This window comes from Rhincodon typus, chromosome 4 (genome assembly GCF_021869965.1).
Source record: "Rhincodon typus isolate 14 chromosome 4, sRhiTyp1.1, whole genome shotgun sequence".
NCBI lineage: Eukaryota > Metazoa > Chordata > Chondrichthyes > Orectolobiformes > Rhincodontidae > Rhincodon > Rhincodon typus.
Window position 1 is genome coordinate 101,862,720 of NC_063335.1, and position 27,721 is coordinate 101,890,440.

At 41.0% G+C, this 27,721-nt stretch overlaps 1 protein-coding gene across 8 annotated transcripts in view; it reads left to right on the forward strand.

The window, feature by feature from the left end:
• Positions 1 to 27,721, forward strand: part of tsnare1 (T-SNARE Domain Containing 1) — a 716,417-nt gene that overhangs the window by 159,833 nt on the left and 528,863 nt on the right. For 7 of the 8 annotated variants that reach the window (XM_048595867.1, XM_048595873.1, XM_048595875.1 and 4 more), the window contains one exon: positions 12,194 to 12,325. In XM_048595867.1, coding sequence (XP_048451824.1) covers positions 12,241 to 12,325 — 85 coding nt within the window. In that variant the 5' untranslated portion in view covers positions 12,194 to 12,240. Of the gene's footprint in view, positions 1 to 9,741; positions 9,831 to 12,193; positions 12,326 to 27,721 lie in introns of those variants that run through there. The other variant, XM_048595871.1, reaches the window with a different exon arrangement.

Below are 27,721 nucleotides of genomic sequence, written 5' to 3' on the forward strand. Positions count from 1 at the left end.
CAGTGGCCATTGTAATGAACATGGTCGATGGGGTACGAATCGAGAGGGCTACTTCATTTTGAAATAAACAGTATATTGTAAAAATAAACATTTGATAGGATCAGTACTCGAAGCACTGGTCTTGTGCAGTGCAGCCTTGTTTCAAACATTTCTGCTCACTCTGCAGAAATTCAGTGGACAGGATAGAGTTAAGCTGCAATAGACTTGGTCTATTAGAAATCGAATGGAATAGAATTATTCACCAGCTTTGTTATTCCTGATTTGGACACTCTAGCCTCAAATAACACTGATCTTGCCATCGTTGATCTCGCCTAGTGCACGCCCTGTGCAATGTAACACATGCCTCTAAGTCTTTTTTTTGATCTGTACATCCTTTGCCTACTATTATCTTCCTGTACCGCTCATAGATAAAGCTTTTCACTGTATTTCGGTATATGTGACAATAAATAAATCAATCAAAATCAAATTGAGAATTCAGGAGGAAGATTTTAGCTTGATGCTGAAGCCTGAGCAGTTGTGTTTTATGTCAACATTTTCTAAGTAGGCTGAATGAAAAGGTATTTGCACTGAGCAGGGATAAGTCGAGGCTGGGCCATTAATTCTCACTGGATTGACACATTTGGGGAGGAGCAATGATTCACTCAGATGTTCGTTTTACTGTTTAGCTTTGTACCATCCTCACAGGACACATCAAAACTGAACTAACTTTCTTTCTGAAAGGCTCGATTCACTCGCCAATAAGCCCTCTACTCTTAAACTAAACAGAATCATTGGGAAGTTGACACAAAATCATTGAGTCATACAGTCATACAGCACAGAAACGGAAACAGACACTGCGGTCCAGCCAGTCAATGCCGAACATAATCCCAAACTAAACTAGTGCCACCTACCTGATCATGGCCTGTATCCCTCCGAACCTTTCCCATTCATATATCCATCCAAATGTCTTTGAATTGTTGTAATTGTACCCGCATCCACCACTTCATCAGGAAGTTCATTCCACACATGAAGTACATAAAAAAAAAAATTGCCTCATGTCTTTTTAAATCTTTCTCCTCTCACCTTAAAAACATGCTCCCAGTCTTGAAATTCCCCATCTTAGGGAAAAGACAAATGCAATCAACTCTATTTATACCCCTCTTTATTTTATAAACTTCTGTCAAGTCACCTCAACCACCTACGTTCTAGTGGAAAATAGTCCCAGCCTATCCAACCTTTCCTTCTAACTCCAACCTTGCATACTCAGCAACATCCTGGTAAGTTTCTTTTGAACCCTCTCCAGTTTAATTAAGAGCAGACACCTTTTGTTCAAGGAAAATAGCTTTGAAACAATTGACTTAAGGTTTTTGATGAGGCAACAGAGAGTTGATGAGGGTAATGAGGTTGATGTGGTTTTAATAGATATGGAAAGATCTTAATATTAAGTGCCAATTGATAGGTTTGCCAGCAAAGTAAGACTCTGGAATAAAATGTATCAATTAAATGATTAGAAAAATGCTGAACCTTAGAAAGTAAGAGTGTGGGTAGGCCATTTGGTTCTTCGATCTTGTTGTCCCATTCACTGTGATGATCACTGATCATCCAACTCTGTACCCTGTTCTTTCCATACCTTTTGATCCCTTTAGCCTTAAGATCTAAATCTAACTTCTCCTTCGAGCACTTTCTATAGCAGAGAATTCTATGGGTTCACCACTCTGAGTGGAAAAAAAAATTCTCCTCAGCTCAGTCCTAAATCGCCTAACCCTTATCTTCCTGGTCATGGGAAGTATTCTTCCTGTGTTTACCATGTCTAGTTCAGTAGAATTTTACAGTTTTCTATGAGAGCCCCCTCCATTCTTTTGTGCTCCTAACTGATCCAGTCTCTCTTGCATTGATTCCTGGGAAGGCAGAGTTAATCTGGTAAACCTTTGATGCACTGCATCCATAGCCAGAATATTATTATTCCAATAAGGAGACCAAAACTGCATGCAATACTCCAGGTTTGGTCCTACCAAAGCCCTGTACAAGTGCAGCAAGATATCCCTGTTCCTGGACTCGAATCCTTTCACGATGAAGGTCAACATTCGATTTACCTTCTTCACCACTTGCTGCATGTGCATGCTTATCTCAGCAACTAGTGCACAAAGACATCCAGGTCTCATTGCATCTCCCCCTTTCCAAATCAATCACTGTTCAGATAATAATCTGCCTTCCTGTTTCTTCATTACCGACATGAATAACAGTATCTTTATCCACATTATACTGCATCTGCCCACTCGCCCAACTTGTCCAAATCACACTGAAGCATCTCTGCATCCTCTTCAGAGTTGAGTCTAACCCAACTTTGTGTCATCTGTGACTTTGGTGATATTACATTTAGTTCCCTCTAACATTCATAAATGTATATGAATAGCTGAGCTCTAAGCACTGATTCCTGCAATGCTCTACCAGCCATTGGCTGCCACTCGGGAAAGGACCCATTTATTCCTACTCTTTGTTTCCACCTGCCAGACATCCACTTTGATTATCACCAATTTATTTTTGTGGTTGGAACTTGGAAATAGTGTGAACCACAAGGAGGATGCTGAGTGATTTTTATGGAGTAGACTGTCTGGTGGAAAGGGCGAATATATAATTAAAAACCGAAAGAACAGCGTTTGCTGAAAATCAGAAACAAAAACAGAAATTGCTGGAAAAGATCAGCAGGTCTGATAGTGTCTGTGGAGAAAAATCAGAGTTAATGTTTTGGGTGCAGCGACCCTTCCACAGAACTGTCAGGACCTGAAACATTATCTTTGATTTCTCTCCACAGATATTGCCAGAAGTGCTGAGCTTTTCCAGCAATTATTATTTTTATTGCAAATAAATAATTGTTTGTTGTATTGCAGAGATGTGTGAAGTGATGCAGTTTTGGTGGAAAGAATAATGAGATGCATTACAAACTAAAGAATAAAGTTCTAAAGGGATGCACATTCAGAGGTATTGGTAGTATATGCTCATACATCATTGACAGGGAAGTTTGAGAAGGTAGTTGGAAATATATATGGGATTCTGTGCTTTATAAACAAAAGAATAAAATACAAAAATGAGGAAGGCATGGCACAACTTTATTAAACATTGATTTGGCATTGATTGGAAAATTTGTGCTATTCTGACACCTTTCCAAGAAGGATTGGAAGGTTTAAAAGAGCAGCCAGAGGCTTTTGCGAATCTTTGAGGGATAGGAATTTCAAGCATGTGGAAAGATTGTGAAACTTTGATCTTTGCTTTGGGTAAAGAGAAGACTGAGAGGACATCAGATAGAGGTGCTCCAACACGTAAGGGCTTTGGACATAGTTGATAGGCAGGAATGGTTGCCATTCACAGGAGGATTGATAACCCAGTGACAGGTCTAAAACAGTTTGCAAAAATCCAAAGACAGTGAGACTTTCTTGTGAACGAGTGAGGGTATGGAATGCATTCCCTGGGAGGTTTGAAGCAGAACTTCAAACAGAATCAATTTGAAAAATGAATTGGATTATTACCTCTTTACCATGTCTAGTTCAGTAGAATTTTATAGGTTTCTATGAGATCCACCTCATTCTTTTGAACTCCCAACTGATCCAGTCTCTGATAAAGAGAGAAACTTTTCATGGCCATGGTGATAAGGTTAAGAATGCCTCCACTGAATTTGCTCCTACAGAGAGCTGGTAAGCAGCTGATCAGCTGAAACTACAATATTAAGGAGACTAACCGACGTAAAAACTGAAAGAACCAAGGATGCTGGAAATCCGAAATAAAAATGGAAATTGCTGGAAGAGTTCAGAATAGCAGCATCTTTGGAAAGAATTCAGTTAGCATTTTGTGTCCAATCACCCTTCAGATTCTGAAGAAGTGTCACTGAACTCGAAATGTTAACTCTGATTTCTCTCCACAGATGCTGCAGGACCTGCTGAGCTCTTGTAGCAATCTTTGTTTTGTGTTTGTGTTTGAAGCTAATGTATAATTCAGTTCTATGCTACCTGAGGATTAAAGTCTTTCAAAATTATGTACTTTCGAACCCTTATTACTCATGACATTTTAATACCTCTTTTTTTGAAGGCTGTCATTTTTGTGACATTGAGCTTGACTGTAATTCGATTAAGTTGCTCCCTCCACTATCATATCCTGCTTGATATCAAATTTTCAAGAGCGAAGTAGTGCAATTAATCTTCCTATTTTCCTCTTGGCTTTTTTGTTTCTCTTTTCACAAACTACCATACTTGTCATAGTTCAAAATAGGTGATAGGATTCATTATTTTTCAGTTCTTTTTAAAATGTTTTATGAATGTAAGCTGAAGGACGTTAGTGCTGGTGAAAGGTACACTTCTTTGGTGTTCGATATTATTGGCATGAAGTGCTCCAAGGTCAGTTATAACACAGTAATTAGCAAGGTACTAACAATGGTCAATCATTACCATGCTCAAAGTGTGTTTACTTTGGACCTATTGATCATGGACATATCAACCTCATCTATCTTCAGTGTTTAAGATCTTAACTCGCTTGCAACACATGCAGATAAATAATAAAATGGAACTTGTGATACTCGTGTTTTGTATTAGGTTTTGCTGAATACAAAATCAGTTTAAGAATATTAATAATTTTGGTGGAGATAATGGAGTTTACATATTTCATTTTGTCTTTACAAAGCAGGTTAGGAAAGAAGCTGTTCTAGCCTATTAATTTCAACCTTCCAGAATACTGGAATGCTGGTTCTCATTGCTACATTTGACTGTTTTTAAGATGAATTCCCTGTTTAGGCCTAGATTATTTTCCTTGGCAGCTTATTAGAGGGTGGCAAATATCATTCCCTTGTTCAAGAAAGGGAAAAGGGATAATCCTGGGAATTACAGACCAGTCAGTCAGTCTTCTGTGGTGGGCAAATTATTGGAGAGGATTCTGAGAGATAGTATGATTATTTGGAAAAGCACAGTTTGATTAGAAATAGTCAGCATGACTTTGAGGGACAGGTCATGCCTCACAAGCCTTATTGAATTCTTTGAGGACGTGACAAAGCACATTGAAGGCAGAGCAGTGGATGTGGTGTATATGGATTTTAGCAAGGCATTCGATAAGATTCCACATGGTAGGCTCATTCAGAAAGTAAGGAGGCATGGGATTCAGGGAAATTTGGCTGTCTGGTTACAGAGTTGGCTGTCCATTAGAAGACAGAGGGTGATAGTAGATGGAAAGTATTCAGCCTGGAGCTCGGTGACCAGTGGTGTTCCGCAGGGATCTGTTCTAGGTCCTTTGCTCTTTGTGATCTTTCTAAATGACTTGGATAAGGAAGTGGAAGGGTGAGTTAGTAAGTTTGCCGATGACACAAAGGTTGGTAGAGTTGTGGATAGCGTGGAGGGCTGTTGTAGGTTGCAGTGGGACATTGACAGGATGTAGAGCTGGGCAAAGAAGTGGCAGGTGGAATTCAACACAGAAAAGTATGAAGTGATTCATTTTGGAAGGTTGAATTTGAAGGCAGGATTCTTGGCAGTGTAGAGGAACAGAGGGATCTTAGGGTCCATATCCATACATCCCTCAAAGTTGCTACCCAAGTTGATAGGGCTGTTAAGAAGGCGTACGGTGTGTTGGCTTTCATTGGCAGGGGAATTGAGTTTAAGAGCTGCAAGGTTATGCTGCAGCTCTATAAAACCCAGGTTAGACCACACTTGGAAAATTGTGTTCAGTTCTGGTCACCTCATGATAGGAAGGATGTGGAAGCTTTAGAGGGTGCAGAGGAGATTTACCAGGATGCTTCCTGGACTGGAGGGCAGGTCTTATGAGGACAGGTTGAGGGAACTAGGGCTTTTCTCGTGGGAGCGAAGAAGGATGAGAGGTGACTTGATAGAGGTGTCCAAGATGATGAGAGGCATAGATAAAGTGGATAGTCAGAGATTTTTCCCAGGGCGGAAATGACCGTTGCGAGGGGACATAATTTTAGGTTGATTGGAGGAAGGTATAGGGGAAATGTCAGAGGTAGGTTCTTTACACAGAGAGTGGTGGGTGTGTGGAATGCGCTGCTGGCAGTGGTAATGGAGTCGGATACATTAGGGACATTTAAGCCACTCTTGGATAGGCACATGGATGATAGTGAAATGTAGGGTATGCAGGGTAGTTTGATCTTAGTAGGATAATAGTTTGACACAACATCATGGGCCGAAGGACCTGTACTGTGCTGTCCTGTTCTATGTACTATGTTATATCATGGGTACCCACATGGACCTCCAGTTATACCTGTCTCCTTGTGGGTTATGTGGAACATTCCTTGTTTCAGTCCTACTCTGGTCCCCACCCACGACTGTTTCTCCAGTACGCTGATGACATCATTGACACTGCTTTCCCTCTCTCATTGGCGATTGGAAAAAGAATATCAATTTCGCTTCCAATTTCCACCCTGCTCTTATCTTCACCTGGTCCATGTCCGACTCCTCCCACCTTTTCCTCGACATCTCTATTTCCACTTCTGAGATAGACTGGCCGCTGATTATAAAAACCGAAAGAACTGTGGATGCTGTAAATCGGGAACAAAAACAGAAGTTGCTGGAAAACCTCAGCAGGTCTGGCAGCATCTGTGAAGAAAAGATTAGCGTTAACATTTTGGGTCTGGTGACCCTTCCACAGAATTTAGTTAACGTAGAACTTAACTCAGTTCTGTGGAAGGGTCACTGGACCCGAGATGTTAAGTCTGATCTTTTCTTCACAGGTGCTGCCAAACCTGCTGAGCTTTTCCAGCAACTTCTGTTTCTGGCTACTGAAATGCACTGCAAACCTACCAACTCCCACATTTATCTGAGCTGTGCATCCTCACACTCTGCTTCCTGTAAAGATTCCATCCCATTCGCCCAGTTTCTGTGTTGCATCTGCTCTGGCAATGCCACTTTCCACGTGGGGGACCTCAAAAATGTCCATCTTTTTCCTCTACCAAGGATTCTCCATGAATCTCCTAAACTTCTTACCCCATCCTTCTCTTCCCTCCTATAACAAAGATGTGGAGGCGCCGGTCTTAGACTGGGGTGGACAACGTCAGAAGTTACGGAAGACCAGGTTATAGTCCAACAGGTTTATTTGAAATCGCATGCTTTCTTAGTGCTGCTCCTTCATCATGTACTTCATCTGACGAAGGAGCAACACTACAAAAGCATGTGATTTCAAATAAACCTATTGGACTATAGCCTGGTGTCGTGTGATTTCTGGCCTCCTATAACAATGATAGCGGTCTCCAGTCCTCACTTACCATCCCACCCACATTCTGAAGATCATTAGCCCCCACCTCTGCCACCTCCAGCGAGATGGTGCCACCACCCCACACACACATTCCTCTCCCCTCCCTGCTCATTCTTCTGCAGGGACCATTCCTTCTGTTCCATTCCTCCCCTCCCAACATTCTCTCCCACCCCCCCCTCATACCTTCCTTTACAATCTTAGAAGGTGCAACACCTGCCCATTTACTTCCTCTCTCCTCACTGTCCAAGGCCCCACACATAATTTCCAGGTGAAGCAGTGCTTTACCTGCACTTAGTTAACTGCATTCCCTGCTCATAGTGTGATCTCCTTGACACTGGGGAGATGAAATGCAGACTGGGCGTTGTTTTGAAGAAGAGTACTTTTCCTCCAGCAACCCGACTAATACTTACCCTTTGGTTAACAACATTGGAATGGATTATCTGATCATTATGCCACTTCTTTTGAGGGAGCTTGCTGTAAGCAAACAATTGTTTGCAGAATACCTATGTTCTGTCCACAAAAAATGACCCTGAGCTTTCAGTTGCATTGCCTACCAATTCAATATACCGTGTTCCCCTCGCCAACATCTCTGTCTCAGGCATGCTGCAGTGTTCCAGCAAGGCTCAGTGCAAGCTGAAAAAACAGCACCTCATTTTCCACTTGGGAGCCTCCAGCCTTCTGGACTCCATATCGAGCTGAATAATTTTAGGGCCTGAATACCATCTTCCATGTCCTTTTTTGTGCACTCTCAAACCTCTGGCCCTTTCATCACATGGGCTGTTTTTCCACAGCCAAATCACTTTCATCCACGAATGGTCACAATTCACAGCTTTTCTTTCTCCCTGGCTCACCATTATGCCTAACATTGTCTCCCTGACTGCTGTTCGTTTTCTCTGGGCTCCATATCCAACTATCGTTCACTTCTTCCCCTTCCCCATCCCCATCTTCATCATATATATCAACCTGGCTACAATCAGTTCTGAAGAAGGGTCACTGGATCTGAAACATTGACTCTGTTGCTCTCCACAGATGCTGCCAGAACCTACTAAGTTTCTCCAGCTATTTCTGCTTTTATTTCATTCCAATTGTTGGTTGTGTTCTACCTTTTGGGGGGGAAAAATAAAACAGATTTACATTTTGAGTTTGTCATTCTCAACCTTGACTGCACGTTGTCTTTAGGATATTTGAATGGATCTGATTTCTGCATTCATGTGTGTTATGAACTAAAGAAAATCTGAAATTTTCTTTAGGCTGAAGATTTATCGGGCTGTTCCTCATTATATCCTGGCTTCAGAACAGGCCGGGGTGCACATTTGTTTGCACTTAAGTTATCTATTAGTTTACTCTTACCAACCTGTGCTCTAAATCTTTGAAAAATATTATGTTACTCCATCCACTCCACGTGGAAGAGTTTGTGTGAAATTGGTTGATTATTTGTTGACTCAAATGTATTTTTTGAGTGCACAATGAAGAATAACACAATGAGGACTATTGTCCAGATTCAGAGGTTTCATGCAAGACTCAACAATGATGTACTGGTCTCTGAGTGAAAATGCTGTGTAGTCCGATGTCAATCTTGAGACATTTAGTCTATGCTGACACTTTGTGCAGAATTGTACTGTATTGATAGTAAGTGCTTTTTTTTTTGAATGATACAATCTGATCTTCTGACCCTGACGTGGACATAAGATACCTGGTCCAGGGATAGGGACACTACCACTGCACCACAAGAGGGCCCCCTCAGACAAGATCTCCCTCTAACAAATCTGAGTTGATAATCCTTGATCAATCCCTACTTTTCCAAAGAATTGATTAATCCTGCCTTTCAGAATTTTCTACTTCCAATTTTTCTCTCTCTTTTCCTCTTACCGTCACCTTCACAGGATTAAAACTTGGACTAAATTCAAAATGCCATTGTGTCCATGGATTCACTAAAATTGAATGCGCTCCTTTCGTTTTTTTTTATGTAAAAGCTGCATTCTTAACTGTGTGAGCAATCTTGAATCTATGAACTAGAACATAGCTGCGTTACAGGCTATAATTTTCCATACAGCCCTATTTAATAGTGTGATTTCTTCAAAATGCATTCTGTCCTAATTATTTTGCCATTAAGTCTTAATAGCATTTGTCATAGTATCACAGTGGAGTAATATCTGTGAATTCTAAAATATCCTACTAATTATTAATATCATTAGTGCTTTCATCAACACCTTTTGCAGCTTCTATGCAGGAGATGCAGTGAGAACAAGCAAAGGGCACAGGTTTCATTTAACTCTGCCCAACTATGCTCTTGTTTTTTCAGCATAGATCCCTTTAAACATATTTATGTATTTTTTGGAAATCTTTGCTTCCATCAGTTTGCTTTGTTGCTTGCAGGATCCTAGTGTGGAATGTGCTCAATGTGCATTTTCAATTTGTCATTCATCACTGTGGTGTAATGTTTGCCTCTAAATTCCCTTTTGAAGGAAAAGTAGCGAGGAGAATTCAACACTGAGCTGCATAAAGAAGTCTTAGGACAGAAAGAGGTAGAGCCACCAGGCTTACAAGACCACATGACTGCTCTCTCTCATTAGAGACAGGTGACTGGCGGTCACCTGAGGTTCATCTTGCCTCAGGTGAGGAGAGAGGTCAACAAGGAGAGTCCTTCATGATAACCTCAGCCAGTGCAGAAATTGAACTGTTGGCATCACTCTGCATATCAAACCAGTTGTCTAGCCCACTGAGCTAAATGACACCAGGATCAAGAAGAGATTTCAAAACGACATTGAGAACTTTAAAACCTGTGTATATTTTGGATGAAGGGCTAATGTCAGTCAGTGAGCTCAGGGGTGAAAGGTATATAGGACTCGGGATAAGGGTAGCACAGTTTTTGATGCAGTCGAGTTGTTGTCAAGTCAAAGACTGTCCAGGAGAACGTTGCATAGTAAAGTCTAGAGATAACAAAGTAAAGTAACTTGATATTGAGTCCAGAAGGCTACAGGGTTCCCAAGTAGAAAATGAGGTGCTGTTCTTCCAGCTAGCACTGAGCTTTGGTGGAGCACTGTAGCAAGCCTGAGACAGAGATATTGGCCAGAGAACACAATAGAACATAGAACATTACAGCGCAGTACAGGCCCTTCGGCCCTCGATGTTGCGCCGACCTGTGAAACCAATCTAAAGCCCATCTAACCTACACTATTCCATTATCATCCATATGTTTATCCAATGACCATTTAAATGCCCTTAAAGTTGGCGAGTCTACTACTGTTGCAGGCAGGGCATTCCACGCCCTTACTACTCTCTGAGTAAAGAACCTACCTCTGACATCTGTCCTATATCTATCACCCCTCAATTTAAAGCTAGTCCCCTCGTGCTAGCATCACCATCCGAGGAAAAAGGCTCTCACTGTCCACCCTATCTAATCCTCTGATCATCTTGTATGTCTCAATTAAGTCACCTCTTAACCTTCTTCTCTCTAACGAAAACAGCCTCAAGTCCCTCAGCCTTTCCAATGGTGCATTGAAGTGGCAGGCAACTGGAAACTTGTGGTCTTTTTTGCAGACAGAATGTTGGTGTTCTGCAAAGCGGTACCCAATGTTTCCCCAGTGTAGAGGCGACCACATTGTGAACAGTGAATTCAGTAAACGGGATTGAATGAAGTGCAGACAAATTGCTGCTTCACCTGGGAGGTGTGTTTGGGGCCTTGGGTAGAGAGGAGATGGGAAAGAAACAGCCAAGTGTTACACCTTCTGTAGTTGCAGGGGAAGGTGCCATGGAGTGTGGGGAGATATTAGGAGCGGACCAAAGTGTCCCGATGGGAACAATTCCTGCAGAGGCTGACAAGGGAGTGGAAGCAGATATGTGTCTGGTGGTGGCGGAAATAGTAGCTAATATCCTTTGGATGTGGATTCTGGTGGGATGGTAAGTGAAGACGAGGGGGTCCCTATTGGTGTTGTGGGAGGGAAGAGAGGGCATGAGGGCCGAAGTGTGGGAGATGGATCGGACGGAGGGTCCTGTCAACCACTGTTGTGGCGAATTCTCGGTTGAGGAAGAAGTTGGACATTTTGAAGGTCCCCTTGTCATAGTTAACATTATTGGAACAGATGCAATAGACATAGAGTAACTGGGTGAATGGAAGAGAGTCTTTACAAAAGCAGGGTTTGAGGATGTATAGTCAAGTTAACTATGAAAGTCAGAGGGTTTTTAGTGGCAACAAGGTGCAGGGCTGGATGAACACAGCAGGCCAAGTAGCATCATAGGAGCAGAAAGGCTGACGTTTCGGGCCTAGACCCTTCAGTGGTTTTTGATGGCCAGGCTATCCCCAGAAATGGAAACAGATGTCGAGGAAGAGAAGGGAAGTGAACCAAGTGAAGGGGAGAGCTTGGTGGAAATTGAAAGCGAATCAGATAAACTTATCCAATTCCAGATGAGAGAGGGGAGCAGCACTGATGATGGTGGCTTAGAGAGTTTCGTGAAGAGAGTTTGGACAAACTGGGGTTGTTTCCTTATAGCAGAGGGGACATGATTGAGATGTATAAATTTATGAGGAACATAGATAGGGAAAACAGGAAGAACCTTTGGCCATTGATGGAGGGATTACTGATTAAGGGATATATATTTAAATTAAGGGGCAGAAGGTTTTGAGGAGATGTGAGAAAAAAACTTTCTTTTTCTCCCAGAGAGTGGGGAGTATCTGGAACTCATTGTCTGGAAGAGTAGTAGAGGCAGAAATCCTCATAACATTTAAGAAGCATTTGGATGTGTATTTGTAGTAGCAAGGCATACAAGGCTGTGGACCAACTGCTGGAGAATGGGATTCAAATAATTAGGAGTTTGTTTTTGGCTGGTGCAGAGATGATGGGCCAAAGGGCCTGTGCTGTAGATATGTATGAAATGAACGTGTTTTAATCTAATGAATTATTTAAATCAGAATTCTTGAGACAGAAGAATCTGTTGAATTACTTCTAACATCTCTCTTGACTTGCCTTTTTTCTTCCAGTTATTTTCAAAGGTCTATTCCTTTGACTTCCATTCGACACTGCAAAAATGTCATATGGAGCTATCGATGGCAGCAGCTTCAGTGGACGGAACCCATTTGGAGGACCTTCAAGGCAAGGATATCAGCCTTTAGGTAAATCTCTTATTTTGATAGCCTTTCCGCAATATTTCTTGGACTCTTTTCTGGTTGACAATCAAACTGATGTGACTCATGCATTTGGTGTTCATCTGCAAAGTCTGGAGCATGGGCAGGTTATCAGAGCCAGAATGTTCAGCCGGTTCAACCAGGAAGCAAATTGCTCTTAAAGAACAGGAATTTTGCTTCTTGGTTGTTATCTGTATGATCGTCACACAGACTCCTTTCTAACCTTTAGACTTCTGTAAAATTTTGTCAATTTGCAGGATTTGTTTAATTGAGTGCATGGTCAATCTAGTGAGCAGGCTCCCCTGCAAACTGATGGAAACACATAGCTGATGCTGATGCACAAACTTGAAATTAGATAAAATATTTTAAGATAATGTTTTAGCTTTGAGTTTGTTTAATTTTGAGACATGATACACGGTAGATGTAGCATACTGAGGAGGACCTCTGGAAATGTATTTTATAAAATCCAAAACTACCTCCCTTTCTCAGGAGTAACTGTGTTTTTACATTCCACTTCAAGTAAAACTTGTGAAATATTTTTCAAATATAAACTTTAAAAGTTTCTTTGAAACTGTGTTTTTCCCCTAAGTCTCCCTGACCCCAAAATTTCAGAATCTGAAAAGCTAAAGCAGTGTGCTGTATTTTACAAGAAATCTCCATGGCTACAGAAATACTTCCGAATTAATCATTGAGTGCCTTCAGATACATGGGAATTCCATATGCCTCTTGTTCAAAATCCAAAATAAATGATATAGAGCAACCTTCATCAGCAACCATTTGCTAAAGGGTATGAATCACCTCGGAAATACCATGTCACTGGTCATGGGTCCTGTGGGTACTTGTGTGACTGATGATCCTGATCCTAGAACCACAGCATCCACCATACATTTGTTCCTGTTTCCAGGGGGTGGAATAGATCTTGGCCTTGAGATTGCTAGCACTCCTTTCTCCCATTCCCTTTGTACTTCCTCTTTCCGGTGGATGCTCTCGAAGAATTGCCTCCCTCACACAGGAGGTCCTTTCACGTTCATTTCTTTTGAGTGAAAATCTCCCAGGCGTTGATGTCTGTGTTGCATTTTTTTTGAGTTAAGCCTTAAGAGTGTATTTGAAATGCTTCCTTGTTGGTCCTCTTTTTTTTTGAGCGTGTGGTAGACACCTTATATAGGGCATCCTTAATGTGGGAATGGACATAGAAGACTCCATTCTTGACAGAAGGTTGATCCAGTTTTAGTGGCAAGGAAACCTCAATGACTGGGGATCTCCTTTGTTGCTGTAACCCATTATTTTCTGCTTGAATCGCTGTTGAGGACTTGTTTGGATTGTGCATTGCCTTGTTCCCCCCCACCTGACCTCACCATCATGGGTGACCCTGTCAGCATCACTGGAAGCCTCAAGCCTCTCCAGCACAGCAAGATGGCAATGTATAAATTGTATATCCCATATCACACTGGGGAACGGAGTTTAGAGTGGACATCATTGAGAAGACTGGAGCCGTTTGTTTTCAAATATTAAACTTGGAAATTTCCAATAAACTTAGAAATTTTGCTCATTTGGAACTGAATGTTCGATAAGGTTAATAATTCTGTAATAGCGGAGGAGTTGAGAGAGATTCTGGTGAGACCCAAAGAATATGAGAAGAGCTAAACCAGGGTAACCAGATGGACATGCTTCTGTAGCCCAGAATTATAGCAGAAGGAAAATATATCCTCAACAACAGAGTTGACAGCTCAAGATGCAAATTCTCTCTCAGAACCCCTGGTAAACCCGTCTAACGTTACCAGCAGTTATCGCTCAAAGGTTGTTTGGAATCTATGATTCGTATCTGATATTGCTAAAGTTAAGGCCAAAGTGTGACAGAGTTCCTAATGGACAGATTAAGATCTGTTCCTCAAATTTGTACTGAGCTCCATTAGAATGGGGTGGGAGGGATTTAAATCAAAATAAGATTTCTATCAAAAATTCTGGTGTCTTTGAGATGAAGAGTATTTAGTATTGCATGTGCATTTCCTTCAAAGTTAGGCTTTGTAAAGTTAAGAGGATTTCAATTCTGAGTCAGAAATGCTTTACTTCTATCCTGCATCCTTTGTGTTGAAATGGATGCCCATTATTCTACTCCAGCCTCCTCTTGTTCTTTTCTGCTTAATATGGTGCCAAGGTATGTATTTTGGAAAGTATTTTCTTAATTTGGAGTCTATTATAGATTGTGTTATCTTCCTGAGTCTTCTATTCATCATGTTCTGCACTTGGATATTTCCTTTGAACTTCAGTGACCAGCAAAGAAGTTAGCAATCAAGTCATGCCTACATCAGAGGCACTCCATCATTCCAACATATCTGCTTTAGATTTGTCCTTTTATAGGTTCCACAAAATAGCTCAGCATTCTGTTCACTTCATTGTTGTCCTATATCAACAGGGGATGTTGAATCTATAATCCTTATCTCATTTAGCCTTTTCGCCAGTTAGATACTGTTCTTTAAGGGTACCGCACATCTTTTTTTCCATTGTGTAAATTTTTAAACCTTTCCATTGTCCTCTTTCTATAAGCAGCAGTTCACACTTTTAGATTTCATTTGGTATGCTCTGTCCCAATGCAGTTTTAAATCTACATTCTTCTGTGGCTTGATTCTGGACTGTCATTCTCTATCTCTCCTTTGTCCACATATCCTTGACTTAGTATCATCTGAAAACATAATCAAATTTCTTACAGTAATTGACTGCAACATATCAGGCGTGACTTATTTGCTGGCCATCTCACCTGAGTTAAAGTTGTGAGTGCGACTCCCACTAAAGAAACTTGAGCTCAAAAATGAAGACTAACAATCCAGTACAGTACTGAGATAGAATGACACTGCCATAAGTGCTGTTTTTGGTTGAGGGGTTAAATCAGCATCCCCTCTATGTTCTCATTTGGATCTGATAGATTCCATGGTAGTAATTCGGAGGTTAGGTCAGTTGGATAGGTGGCTGGTTTGCGATGCAGAGTGACACCAACAGCACAAGGTCATTTATAGCACTGGCTGAGGTTACTATGAAGGTTCTACCTTCTCAACCCCATCTCTCACCTGAGGCATGGTAATCCCAGGTTAAACTCAGTACCAGTCACGTCTCACGCAAACACTCTCTCTCACGTGTCCACACTCTCACTCTTCATGATGCTGTCTGCAGGGCACCTTTTCCACTCTTCTCATCTTTAGATGCAGTCCCAGCAGTCAAGTAGGTATAGACCAAACCCGCTACTTGGAGCAAGCTCACCATGAATTTTACACTGCGTAGTGGAGGGTTGTGGTCACTCGGAGATTTAGTTGGTATGTAAAATCCAGCCCAATGAATCCAGTCAATGACATTTCATTATGTTTTCTCCTGCATAGGGCATCTTTCAAGTCATTGGCTCAGCTGTCCTAGATGTTGCACGGGCTATCACCGACTTCTGCTAGAAGATTCCGGGGTCATAGTTAGTACTGACTTATTGGTAATCAAATAAACTTCTCCCTCCAATTTACTATTTAGTGACCCAAGTTATTTAATGTAGATCTGGGAGAGGACAGAAACATGTTTATCTGTGCTTGTCCTCTACATCAGTGTCCTAGCATGCATTGGGGGAGGCATAGACCTGAAGATTGATTGATTGGCTGGGGTACCTGGCAGCAATTGGTGCTTTAAGAACCATATCCAAGCATTGATGTCCTGAACAGAGTCTACATTACATAACAGGAGGTGCTGGAGGTCTTAAAATACATAAATGTAGGTAAATCCCCAGGAATGGAAAAGCTGCCAGAGAAGGTGGTGGAAGCAGGTACAATTACAACACTTAAAAGGTATCTGGACTGGTACATGAATAGGAGGGGTTTAGAGAGATATGGTCCAAATGCTGGCAACTGGGACTAGACTAGTTTAGGATATCTGGTTGGCTTGGATGAGTTGGACTGAAGGGTCTGTTTTCATGCTGTATAACTCTATGACTCTCCCAGTTACTGTCTTCAGAACAGGAAGTGTGTTAATTATTGGAAACCTATACAGATGATTTATATAGATGGCAGCAAATGGACAATGTTATATTGACTCACCTGACAAACCAACTTTAGTCTGTGCAGTGATGTAAGAATATTTTTATCGCAGTGATTTAAAGTCAAGGTCAATGTGTTAGAATTTCACAACCATTTACAAAAGAGGGATATCAAATGTCTTAGTATTCTTGCTTACTGCTCTCGAGCCTGTAAGTTGAGCTCTCCAAGGGGACTGGGATTATGTGAATCTCAGTTCCTTCCTATTCACAGGGCAGGCAATATCTAGGGCTGTAACTCTACTGTTTCCCCACTTGTGTATATACAAACAGTACGTAAGCACTATTATTGTTTTTTATCCCAGAAAAATTCCTGTTTTAGAGTTAACTCTGGATTGTTAAGAATTGGTGAATTACATTACCTCACTTGCGAAAGGTTAATTTGACAATGTTTGGAAATGCTGCTTTGATCTTGGACCAGTTGAACTTTTATGCTTTTTTTTTCCTCAGAAGAACTGACATTTCTTAAATTTCTACAAAGGACAACATCACAGAAGGAGTCTGACCTATTTTTGCCTTTGCTTCTTGCTGGAGTAATCCAAAACAGATTTCTAATCCGTAAGGGAATCAATGGTTATGGGCCAAAGGCTAGACAATGGAGTTAAACTTTAAGACAGCAGCAATAATCTCATTGAATTATGGAGGAGACTCAGTGGGCTAAGTGGCCAATTGTGCCCCTATATCTTATGGTTTTTCCAAACTAATCATACTGCCTTGCTTTCCCTACACTACTTCTTCTGCTTCAATAGCTTATCAAGATGCAATAGTCTTTGCCGCAGTTACCTGTGTATATATACATTACGGAAAGGATCAGTAATGAGTAAAATCACACATATGAAATGTGACACACGATGGGTTGAAGTTTAGTTCTTTGGTTCCAATTCCACTGCTGTGGCTAAGGAACCCACAAGGAGTTTATGCAGAACCCTGGAGGACTCTTTGGAGAAAGTGAACAATTTGTCAAGTCATCTCCAGGGGCAGTGTGAAATTGAGAATGGTGGGTGTGTTCTACAGCAGGGACGTCCGATGTGAATGCTCATGGTTCTGGGTGGTGGGCCACAGAGAGGTGGGTTCTGGCTCTTGATGACCAACTGGAAGAAAGGTGATGGGGGATATGCAACAATGTCGAGTTAAGTTTAAAATCCAATCAGCTGTGACCTTATTATCTTGTTCCTGTGCTCATACGTTCAGCTGTGTGGGTTAGGGAACCTGGAGATACTTAAAGATGAAATCTTCATCTTAAGACCTGCAAATGCCAATCTGAAGTTTCCAACTACATTTGGAGGTCTTTTCACCATCCACATAATCCACAATGTGTGGGAAAAATGGCCTAATTTGACACTTTTTAAATTGGCTACTCACTGTTGGTGACAGATTGGCATGCTAACTGGCATGCTAACTGGCTCAGAACTTTCTGGAACACCACCTGCTTCCAAATCTGCCCCTGACTCAGGTTGAAATTTCGTCTGTTTATTTCTTCTTTTTATCCTTGCGCTGGAAAAATATTTGCTGATCAATTTTGTCATTTTAAAGGAGTATTGTTTATTTTATCTGAAAATAAATCAATGTTTTGGTACTTTTAAGTAAGACAAAGGCTTAAACTTATGTTATTGGAATATGAAAACATTTATGGGACAATTTAACTAAAGAATGACAAAAAAAATCATGGCCTATGACATCTTGGTGCTTTTAGGTTAACATATCTGTTGGGCCAAACAGTACCTGTGACAAAGATTCAAGATGAACTTGAAGAGGTGCTGACTGTCAATCATTGTGGGAGGGTTGCCAAGAGCAAATTTAAAACAGGGCAAAAAAATGTAAATAGGATATAGCACCTTTCATGACCTCAGCAAGTCCAAAATACTTTACAGTTAATTAGATGCTTACAAAGAGTGGTCATGCTATGCATTATAGAGTAACTAACTTGTGTGTGGCAAAGTCCCATAGCCAGCAATGAGGTCATGGTTTAATAATGTTGGCGAGGGCAAGGTGGAAACATCTCTGCTCCAATAGTATTGCAGGGTCTTTTATAATTATCTGAGAGAACAAACCAGATCATTGCTTAACATTTCATCTGAAAGATGACATCTGTGAAACTGCAACACTTTGTCCACTGATGTGCCAGCCTAGATTGGATTCTCATACCTTTAGAATTGATCTCAAACCCACAACCTTGTAATTCAAGTCCGAGTGCCACTGACTGAGCTGAGGTTGTCACTTTAAAGGATTGGATCTATTAACCCAGCTGCAGTGAAAGATGAGATGATACCTTTCCTTAGTCAGGCAGATGAACGCCTGTATATCAATAACTTGAGCAATTATGATAATATAAAACTTACAACCCTACACAAAGAATCTTCTCGATGACTTTTGTGAATGATGACATAACACACTACTGCTGGCATAGTTGCACTGAGCAAATTTCAGGAAACACCGAAACAGCAAGGGTAGTTATTCGTGAATGACACAGTAAGCAAATTTCTGAAGAACATAGACAAGTTGGTGGTGACAGAAGGAGATGTGGGGATGGTGCTGTCCAAAACCTGATGCTTCATGCCCAGAGGGTGCTGGGGCCTGCAATGGGTTGGTAGTTTAGGTAAGTAACCTCACAAGCTTTAGAAAGTACTTGGATGAGTACTCGATATGTCACAACATTCAAGGTTCTGAGCCTAGTGCCGGAAAATGGGACTAGTGTAGCTTTGACAGTACAGGCTTGATGGGCCAAAGTACTTCTTCTGCTCTGTATTAATCTGAGATTAGTACACTAAGCAGATATCAAAAGCAATTTAACGTGCAGAAGTGTGAGGTAATCCCTTTTTGAGAAAAAATGGATGAGGAAATGTGTACTCAACAGTGTAGCTTGAAAATGAATGGTAGACGTGGGTGTGCAGATATCAACACTAATGGTGGGACAGTAAGCTGTGAAAAGAAACTAGATTCTAGTAGAGATGGGCTTCAGTTGAAGAGAAGAATTTCTTAGATTGTAATGAAAATATTAGGGTTAAAATTCCACTCGTGTGACAAAAGCTTGGGGAGTTCAAAATTACCAGGAAAAGGCTCTGTGCCTGATGGTTGCTATTAACAAGTGTTCACCTTTTTTGCTCAGGAGGTTGGGGGAAAAAACAAAGACAAGTTGTTGTAGAAGAAAAATTATGAAGAATTGGAAGCAGATGGAGGGAGCACCAGAAAGAGAGATGGAAGTAGAATCCCACATATTAATGAACACCACCAGGGACAAATGAAACAGTAAACTGAAAACAACCAGTACAAGGAATGAGGAAAAAAATCTAATTTAGTGGAGAGTTCGTTTATAGAGATCCAGCACAGATGGGCAGAATGGACTCGTTTTGCGTTGTAAAATTCAATGATTCCAAACTTTGGAGAAAGTGATTGACTTCTAATTTGTAGAAATATAGCACTGAATGACAGAGAAGGTGACTTATTAATTGGAACAAGAGGGCAACACTTACCTTTTGACATGAATTGTAAATTTGCTCTTTACATATGATCTGTTTTTGTTTACCGCCTCACGGAATCGTAACATCCACACGCTGTGGAAGCAGGTCATTTCATTTGGCCCATCGAGTCCACACCAACCCTCCAAAGGGCAGCCCACCCAGACCCACCCAAACCCTGTAACTCTGCATTTCCCTGGATGCTCTGGGCAATTTAGCATGGCAAATCCACCTAACCTGCACACCTTCAGTCTGTTGGGGGGTAACTCCAGCACCTGCAGGAAACCCACACAGACACGGAGAGAATGTGCAAACTCCACATAGACGGTCACCCTCCACATAGAGGGTGGTATCGAACCAAGGTCCCTGGTGCTGTTGGGCAGTATTGCTAACCACTGAGGCACCATGCTGCCCAGTAGTCACAGCTTGAATGTCGATTTTAGATCCGAGTGTGAAGCATCAGGGTTTGCGCATTGCCACCCTTAACCTCCCCCACCCCCTCCGTCACTGACTCCACCCTCTCCATCATTCTGCTGTACATTCAGGAGACTTTGCCAGGAGCTGGTTAAATTTGCTGACGAGACAGAAATCAGGACAGTAGTAAGGAATGAAGATGTGGCGGAAATCTACAAAAGGATTTGGAACAGTTAATCAATTGGCTGACGTGAAGCAAATGAATTATTGCATTCATAAATTATAAGCTATATTTAAGCAATTGAAAAACTGTAGGAAATAAAGGTGAAATGAATGAAGCTGAATTAGCACAAAGATACTTTTAAAAAGGGCAACACCCATACCTCAGGCAGACTTGATTTGGCACAGTAAGAGAATGCTTGCATCTACAGACAGAGGAGTAGGTAAAGTTAACATAATTTATTACTGAGATGCAATACTTTGCTCAGATAACAGCAGTTTTTTTTCCAGTTTTGGTCAAAGCATGGTGAAATAGATATGTTTGTCTTGAATAACACATTAATCCAATGAGACAAATATGTCTGGGCTAGCAAAATACAATTGGATGAGATAATGGAAATATTAGACTAGAGAATGAGACCATTTGTCCCAATGTGTCTGTCCCTGTCCAAAAATCTGATTAGACTTATCTATTCTAATCTTTGTCAGTTTGGTTCAGCTGGCAGCAGTCATTGGAGTCAGCAGGCTTTTGGTTCAAGTCCCACTGCAGACTGTAAAACAATTTAGGAAGACATTGTCCTCATCCACCATTAGAAACTCTACACCAATCAATTCCATCTCTCTTCCTGACCAGTGTCTTGTGCTAAAACAGATAGTCTACACTCTTGTTATTTTTTTTTCCCCTAGAGCTGTCTTTTAATTCCTATATCCACTCCATTCCCCAAATGTACGTGAGTCTGAAAGGGTTAATACTTGACAGAGTGCAGGAAGCACCACTCAATGGGATAATGCCATAAGGATCTTACTCTGACAAAGAGGAGCTTGTAAAACATAGACCTGGGACAACAGAAATGAAAGAATGTTATTCACGCTATACAAGGCACCAGTTAAACTGCAGCCAGAATAAGAACATAACAACTGGAAGCAGGAGGAGGCAATTCAGTGTCTCGAGCATACTCTGCCTTTCAATACATCCATAGCTGATGTCATCTCAGCCTCAACTCCAATTTCTTGCCTGCTCTCCATAACTCTTTAACCCATCACTCATGAAACATCTGTCTATCTCTTTAAATTTACTCGTCCCAGCATCCACCACACTCTGGCATAGTGAATTCCATAGATTCATCACCCTTTGAGAGAAGTAGCTTTTCCTCAGCTTTCTTTAAGTCGTCCAACCCTTATCCTAAAACTATGCTTGTTTTCGAATTGGCACCACATGAGGAAACGTCCTTTCTATGTCTGCTTTGTCAATCGCCTCTTACATCTTATACACCTCAGGAAAGTGAAGTTGAGTGTTATTAGATCAACCACGATCTCCTTGAATGGTGGCATAGACTTGATGAGCCAAATGGTCTATTTTTGCTCCTTCATCTTATGATCTTATAATGTACTCCCAACAGTCTTTTTGTAATAATGTAGTACATATGCATGTGACCTGTAATTGGTTGCAGCATTGCAATGAACCTCCCCTTATTTAACTCAACAAGACTCCTTTAGTTAGATCAGGACGATGGAACTTCTGATCCATACTGGACCATTTTGAGCTGAAGGAACCCACATGGAGTGCAAACACTACTTTCACCTCAGAAAGGTCCAAAGGTATCACTCCTGCCTCCCAATCATCTACTAGCTGCAGACTTGATGATTGGATTGCTTTCACAGTCACTGTACCATCTTCTGCTCTCTGCAAACATGGGGTTACCAAAAATTCCACTTCCTGTATTATAGCATGGCCCATCTGTTCACCTCTCCTGCGTGTGATTGCTGACCCACATCAATTCCCAGTCCCACAGCTCTTCAATTCTTAGATCTCATCCTTGAGTTCAAATTCCTCCATGCCGTTGCCTTCCCACCTTCCCAACATTGCGTGTTCTGGCTCCAAAACGGCATTCTTCTTGTTTTGACCTGCTGTGCATCCTTCATGTTCTTTACCCCACCACTGATAGCCATATCTTCAGCTGCTATTTGACCAAAGCACTGAAAATTCCGTTCCTAAAATCTCTGTTTCTCTACCCCTCTCTGCTTATTTAAGTGCCTCTTAAAACCAATTTTCTGCTCAAGCCTTTGGAGAACAGCATTATCTCCTTGCCTGGCTCAGTATCAAATGTTGTCATCATCTTGATGTGAATTATGTGCTAGTAGAAGAGAAAAGAAACTTGGCCATTCCCTTATGAAGAACTTATTGATGTTCTTGCCCTCAGTAAAATAGTACTGTCTTGTACGTCAGATGTTCTTCTGAAAGGACAAGTCATCACTCTCAAGTTCAAAGTCTAAGTGTATTTGAAGATCTGCTGTTTTAAGTGTCCATACAAACTGAATTACAGCAAGCATGAAGTTAGGATAATCTCTTTAGAGCAGGACATCTGGAGAGTTGCTACTAATTATAGAACAGAAGGAACATTCAGCCCAAGCAGTATACATTGGTGTTCTCTAGAAACAATGCAACTAGTTCCTTACCCTTTCCCTTGTGGATAGTTGTCCAATTTTCCCTCATGTGGCTCACATCTCAGGCTCAGGAGTACATTCCAGATCTTCACACAATGCTTCCCAATTTTCTTCCTATTGTCAACCCACTTCAATGTGAACATGCCTGTAATGAGGCTGGTGCTTTTGATTTGTGTCTTGCATTATTTACCACACACGCAACATGCTCAATAACTTTCTACATCCATGTATTTTCAGTTCAGCTTATGCAAATTCCAATCTGCCCCTTTGATTTCACTGGGGAGATGTGACCTAGATTACAAAGGTGTCCGAATCAGCTTGCAAGGTAAAAATGTTGTTGCAGATGCTACTGTTGCTTCTTATGTCAAATACCTTAGTCGGTGTCCTCTCATTCTCAAACCTTGCACCATTGGGAACAATTTCTCCCTATCCAAACAGCTGTCAGTGGGAGGCAATGGCCTAGTAGTATTATAACTGGACTGTTAATCCAGAGACCCAGATAACATTCCAGGGACCCATGTTTGAATCCCACCACGGCAGATGGTGGAGTTTGAATTCAATAAATATCTGGAATTTAAAAGTCTAATGATGGCCATGAATCCATTGTTGATTGTTAGGAAAAACCCACCTGGTTCACTAATGTCCTTTAGGGAAGGAAACTGCCATCCTTACCTGGTCTGGTCTACATGTGACTCCAGACCCACAGCAATGTGGTTGACTTTTAACTGCCCTCTGGACAACTAGGGATGGGCAATAAATGCTGCCTTGCCCAGCGTCGCCCTCATCCCATGAATGAATAAAAGAAAAATGCTCCTGATTTTGAACACCTCTATTAAACCACATTTTCATCTCTTTGTGGAAAATAACGTCAATTTCTCCAAGTGACTGAAATTCCTTAAGTATGCTTGTGATTTTTTTTTTCCTGTGTTTGCTTTTTGGTTGATTCGTGTGATGTGGGCCGGGCCAGCATTTGTTGCCTATTCATAATTACCCATGAGAAAGTGGTGGTGAGGCACCACATCTTGAGGTGTCGATAAACTTCCTTCTCATTGTGGGTTTGAGGATGTTGATCCAATGATTATTGAAGAAGTGGCGATATATTTCCAAATAGTGGGTAGCCTCGAGGTTATGTTTTTGGAAGAAGCCTGGAAGTGAATTATTGCAGTGCTTCTTGTAAATGGTATAGATTTCATCCATTATACGGAGAATGAACTATGACCGTGTTAGGTGGGCTGTTTTGCCCTGGATAGAGTTGAGTGTCTTCAATGTTGTTGGAATGGTACTGCCAGGCAAGTGAGAAATACTCCGTCAGACTCCTGACTTCTATTTTGTATATGGTGGTCAAACACTGGGAGACTGGAGATGAGTTGCTTGCCACAGAATTTCTTGCATTTGAACTTCTCTTGGAGTTTGATATTTTTAAAGTTGGTGAAGTTCAATTTTTGGTCAACTTTAACCCTAGCATAGTGTATTCAGTGGCGGCAACGCCATTGAATGTCATGGTGTAATGGTTACATGTTCTCTTAGTGGAGATGATCATTGCCTGACACCTGTGTGGTACAAACATTACTTGCTATTTGTGAGCCAAAGCCGTCATGTTGTCCGGGTCTTGCTGCACATGGAAAAGGACTGGTTCAGCATCTGAAGAGTCATTAATGGTGCTGAACATTGTATAATCGTCAGTGAACATCCTCACCTCCAACCCTGTGATGAAAGGAAAGTGATGACACCTGTGAAGATGTTTGGTCCCAGGACACTACCTTAAGGAAGTCCTGCAGACGCGTCATTGGACTGAGATGACTGATGCATTTCAGACTTTTAGGGCAGATTCTGACTTGTTTTTGGCTATGTATTTAATGTAGACCATGTAAAGCAGGAGTCCTAACACCATCCCCTGTAGAAGTCCACCCTTGATGTTCTTTCAGTCGGAAGTAACAATGATTAGGTGCTAGGCCTCTTTCCTGTAACTCCACCAATTTCATATCCAAGCAGCTGTTATTTCTTTTATTCTATGAGTTTTAGCTTTTCTTTCATCGCTATTATTTCCTTTGAAAATCTTTTCCTCTGTGTCCCACTCATCAGTGGCTGATAGAATATACCCATCAACATAACATACATCTCTTATTTCTAAGCTCTAATGAAATTGTGTCATTGAAGCAGAAAACACAGCCAGAAATGCTCAGCAGGTCAGGCAACATCTGTGAAGAGAAATGATTGATGTTTCAGGTCGATGACCTTTCATTGGGATAGATTCTATCCTTAATTCCTTACCCTCTCTCTCTGCAGCATTGCAGTTTTCTCTTCAATTTATTCTGTTATCTTCCCTACTTCCTTTCTTTCTCTCTGTCTTTTCTGAACATTATCTACTCGAGTGACATGCTTTGATCCCAGTCCTGACTTCTTTTGTACGTGGTTATTGCAGCAAGATATTTCCACATGGTTATCTGTGTCTGCAGCTTGCCAGATTTATTTACCATACTCCACGCATTCCTGTGCATATACAGCAAACCTAATTTAAGTCCTATTAATTCCATCTTGCTCTGACTCCAGCTTATATCTTACTGTTTCCTGCTTTAGTAATATCTGTTTTTCCCAATTATCCATGACAAATTTTGTCAATTGGCTTTGGTGTCTCTTTTTCAACTGTTACTTTCCTGGTTCTTGTATCACTTTCAAGTTAAATTAAACCCTGCATCAGACATTTGTTCAATGTGGACATTACTCCAACTTCTGTTCAGGTGCAAACCAACGAGCCTGTAAAGGTCCCAACGACCCCATAACAGTCTCAACATCATAGCTTCTAAACTTCTAATCCTTTTCTCTCTCTGTTTCTCTCTCTATCTGTTTTTCTGTCTCTCTCTCTGTTTTTCTCTTTCTTTCTTTCTCTCTGTTTCTCTGGTCATGTATTCATCTCTTCTATTTTTCTATTGAAATACTTACTCACATGGTACAGGGAGCACTTACACTATTTGTGAGGTCCTCCTTACTTATTTCTTTTGTAGCTTTCTACACTTTGCCTCCCTCATCATTCTTTCCACCTGTCTTTTGTATCAATATGAGCCACACTGTCTAGCCAACCTTCCTCCACAATGCCATTCCTTGCCCTACCTCCAGTGAAGCAACAAACCATTCTGGGTTGACCTCTCCAGTCACAGAAACACCTTTCTCTTCAGCTTGCCACCTTCAGGATTTTGGCAAGGAATGACAATTCTTGAAGTTAATTCAGTTTATTTCTGGGATGTTTTTCTAACTTGTGATTCACCCCAAATGACACCTAATGACAGGTATTGGTTGTTTTTATGCCTGTTGTGTAGTCCCTTTTCTTCATATATTCACAATATGTTGCTGTCCTTAGTTTGTTAATAATTCTGCAGAATGTATTCTTTGTCACTTTCTGCTAAAAGGGAATGAGAAACTGCATTGTTTAGATGCCATTAAGAGCAATGTGTGATGGCAGGGTGAGAGTTGCTTTTCGAACAGAAAGCACTTAACACTGGTATATTCTGCAATATTAAAGAGTGAAAGATCGTTATCTCTCAGCTTATTGTCAGGAAATGTCAGCGCTTTGATCCATCAGGATGCTTCAGCAATAACATTTGAAATGAGAGTTAATCCTTCCCAGAGAGGTTCAAAAAATTGGGAGAAAATGTTTTGAAAAAATCTCTACAAAAATATTTGATGTTAACATATTGTCAAGGTCATTAAGAAAACAAATGCATTTGGGTTGTTTTGATGTTAGATTGTAGAATTTCACAAGCATACGTTTTTATTTCTTTCTGTAGTGCGAATGTATAATCACGCAGTAGGGGTGGACGGTGAGGACAAAATTAAATTGTTGTAGCATAATATGGTTATTGCCTACTTTAGAATTGCTGTCCAAGACCATCTCTCTGCTGTTACTTTTTTCTTGGCAGGTATGGCTGGCAGAAATCTGACACAACAATGCATGATGCTGTGGGTCAGAATCGATCAGGGTGGTTTCAAAGATTCACAGAGCATATCAGAATACAGTCAAGAGAATTTTGTGAAATTTAAATAGGGCATCCTGCTCAGACTGTCCAGAAAAATAGTGTTGATGTGCATTTGAGGCATGGAGATTATGAAACACACATGTGGAAGCAAGAATAACAAGATCCTGAATGAAGTTCGAGTGAAAAGAAAAAATGTTCTGTAGTTAGCTGACTATAACAGCATAATCGCATAAATTGCTAACCAGTATGAAGGAAAGGTTTTGAGCAATGAGTAACTGCTGATTTTCCATATTTCCCTCCAGATTGAGCAGCTGTATTTTGCTAAGTGAAACTGCAATGATATGCTTGGTAACACCTAAAGTTCTACATGCTAACAGAAAAGGCATTTTTGCTGATCTTTTCTAATGTGGACAGCGATGTAGTGGTCATGTTGCTGGATTAGTAAGCCAGAGGTCCAAATTATAGCTTGGCAATTGGGTGAATTTGAATCGAATCAATAAAAGTTTGTTTTGTGCTCACGACATGGTCAGTCATATCCATGTGGATATCTGCCATCATGATTTGGTGTGGCCTATATGAGATGCCAGATCCACAGCAATGTGAATGACTATTAAACACTCTAAGATGGCCTTGCTAGACACTTCTTTCAAGGGCAGTTTGGATGGGTAACAAATGCTGGCCCTGTCCGCAATGCTCTCATCTCAAAGGATAAGTAAGTAATTATAAAGTGCATTTTCTCTCATCTTTTCATTTAGTTGCAAGATATTTCTGGAATTAAGAGTCTACTGATGATCATGAAGCCATTGTTGATTGTCAGAAA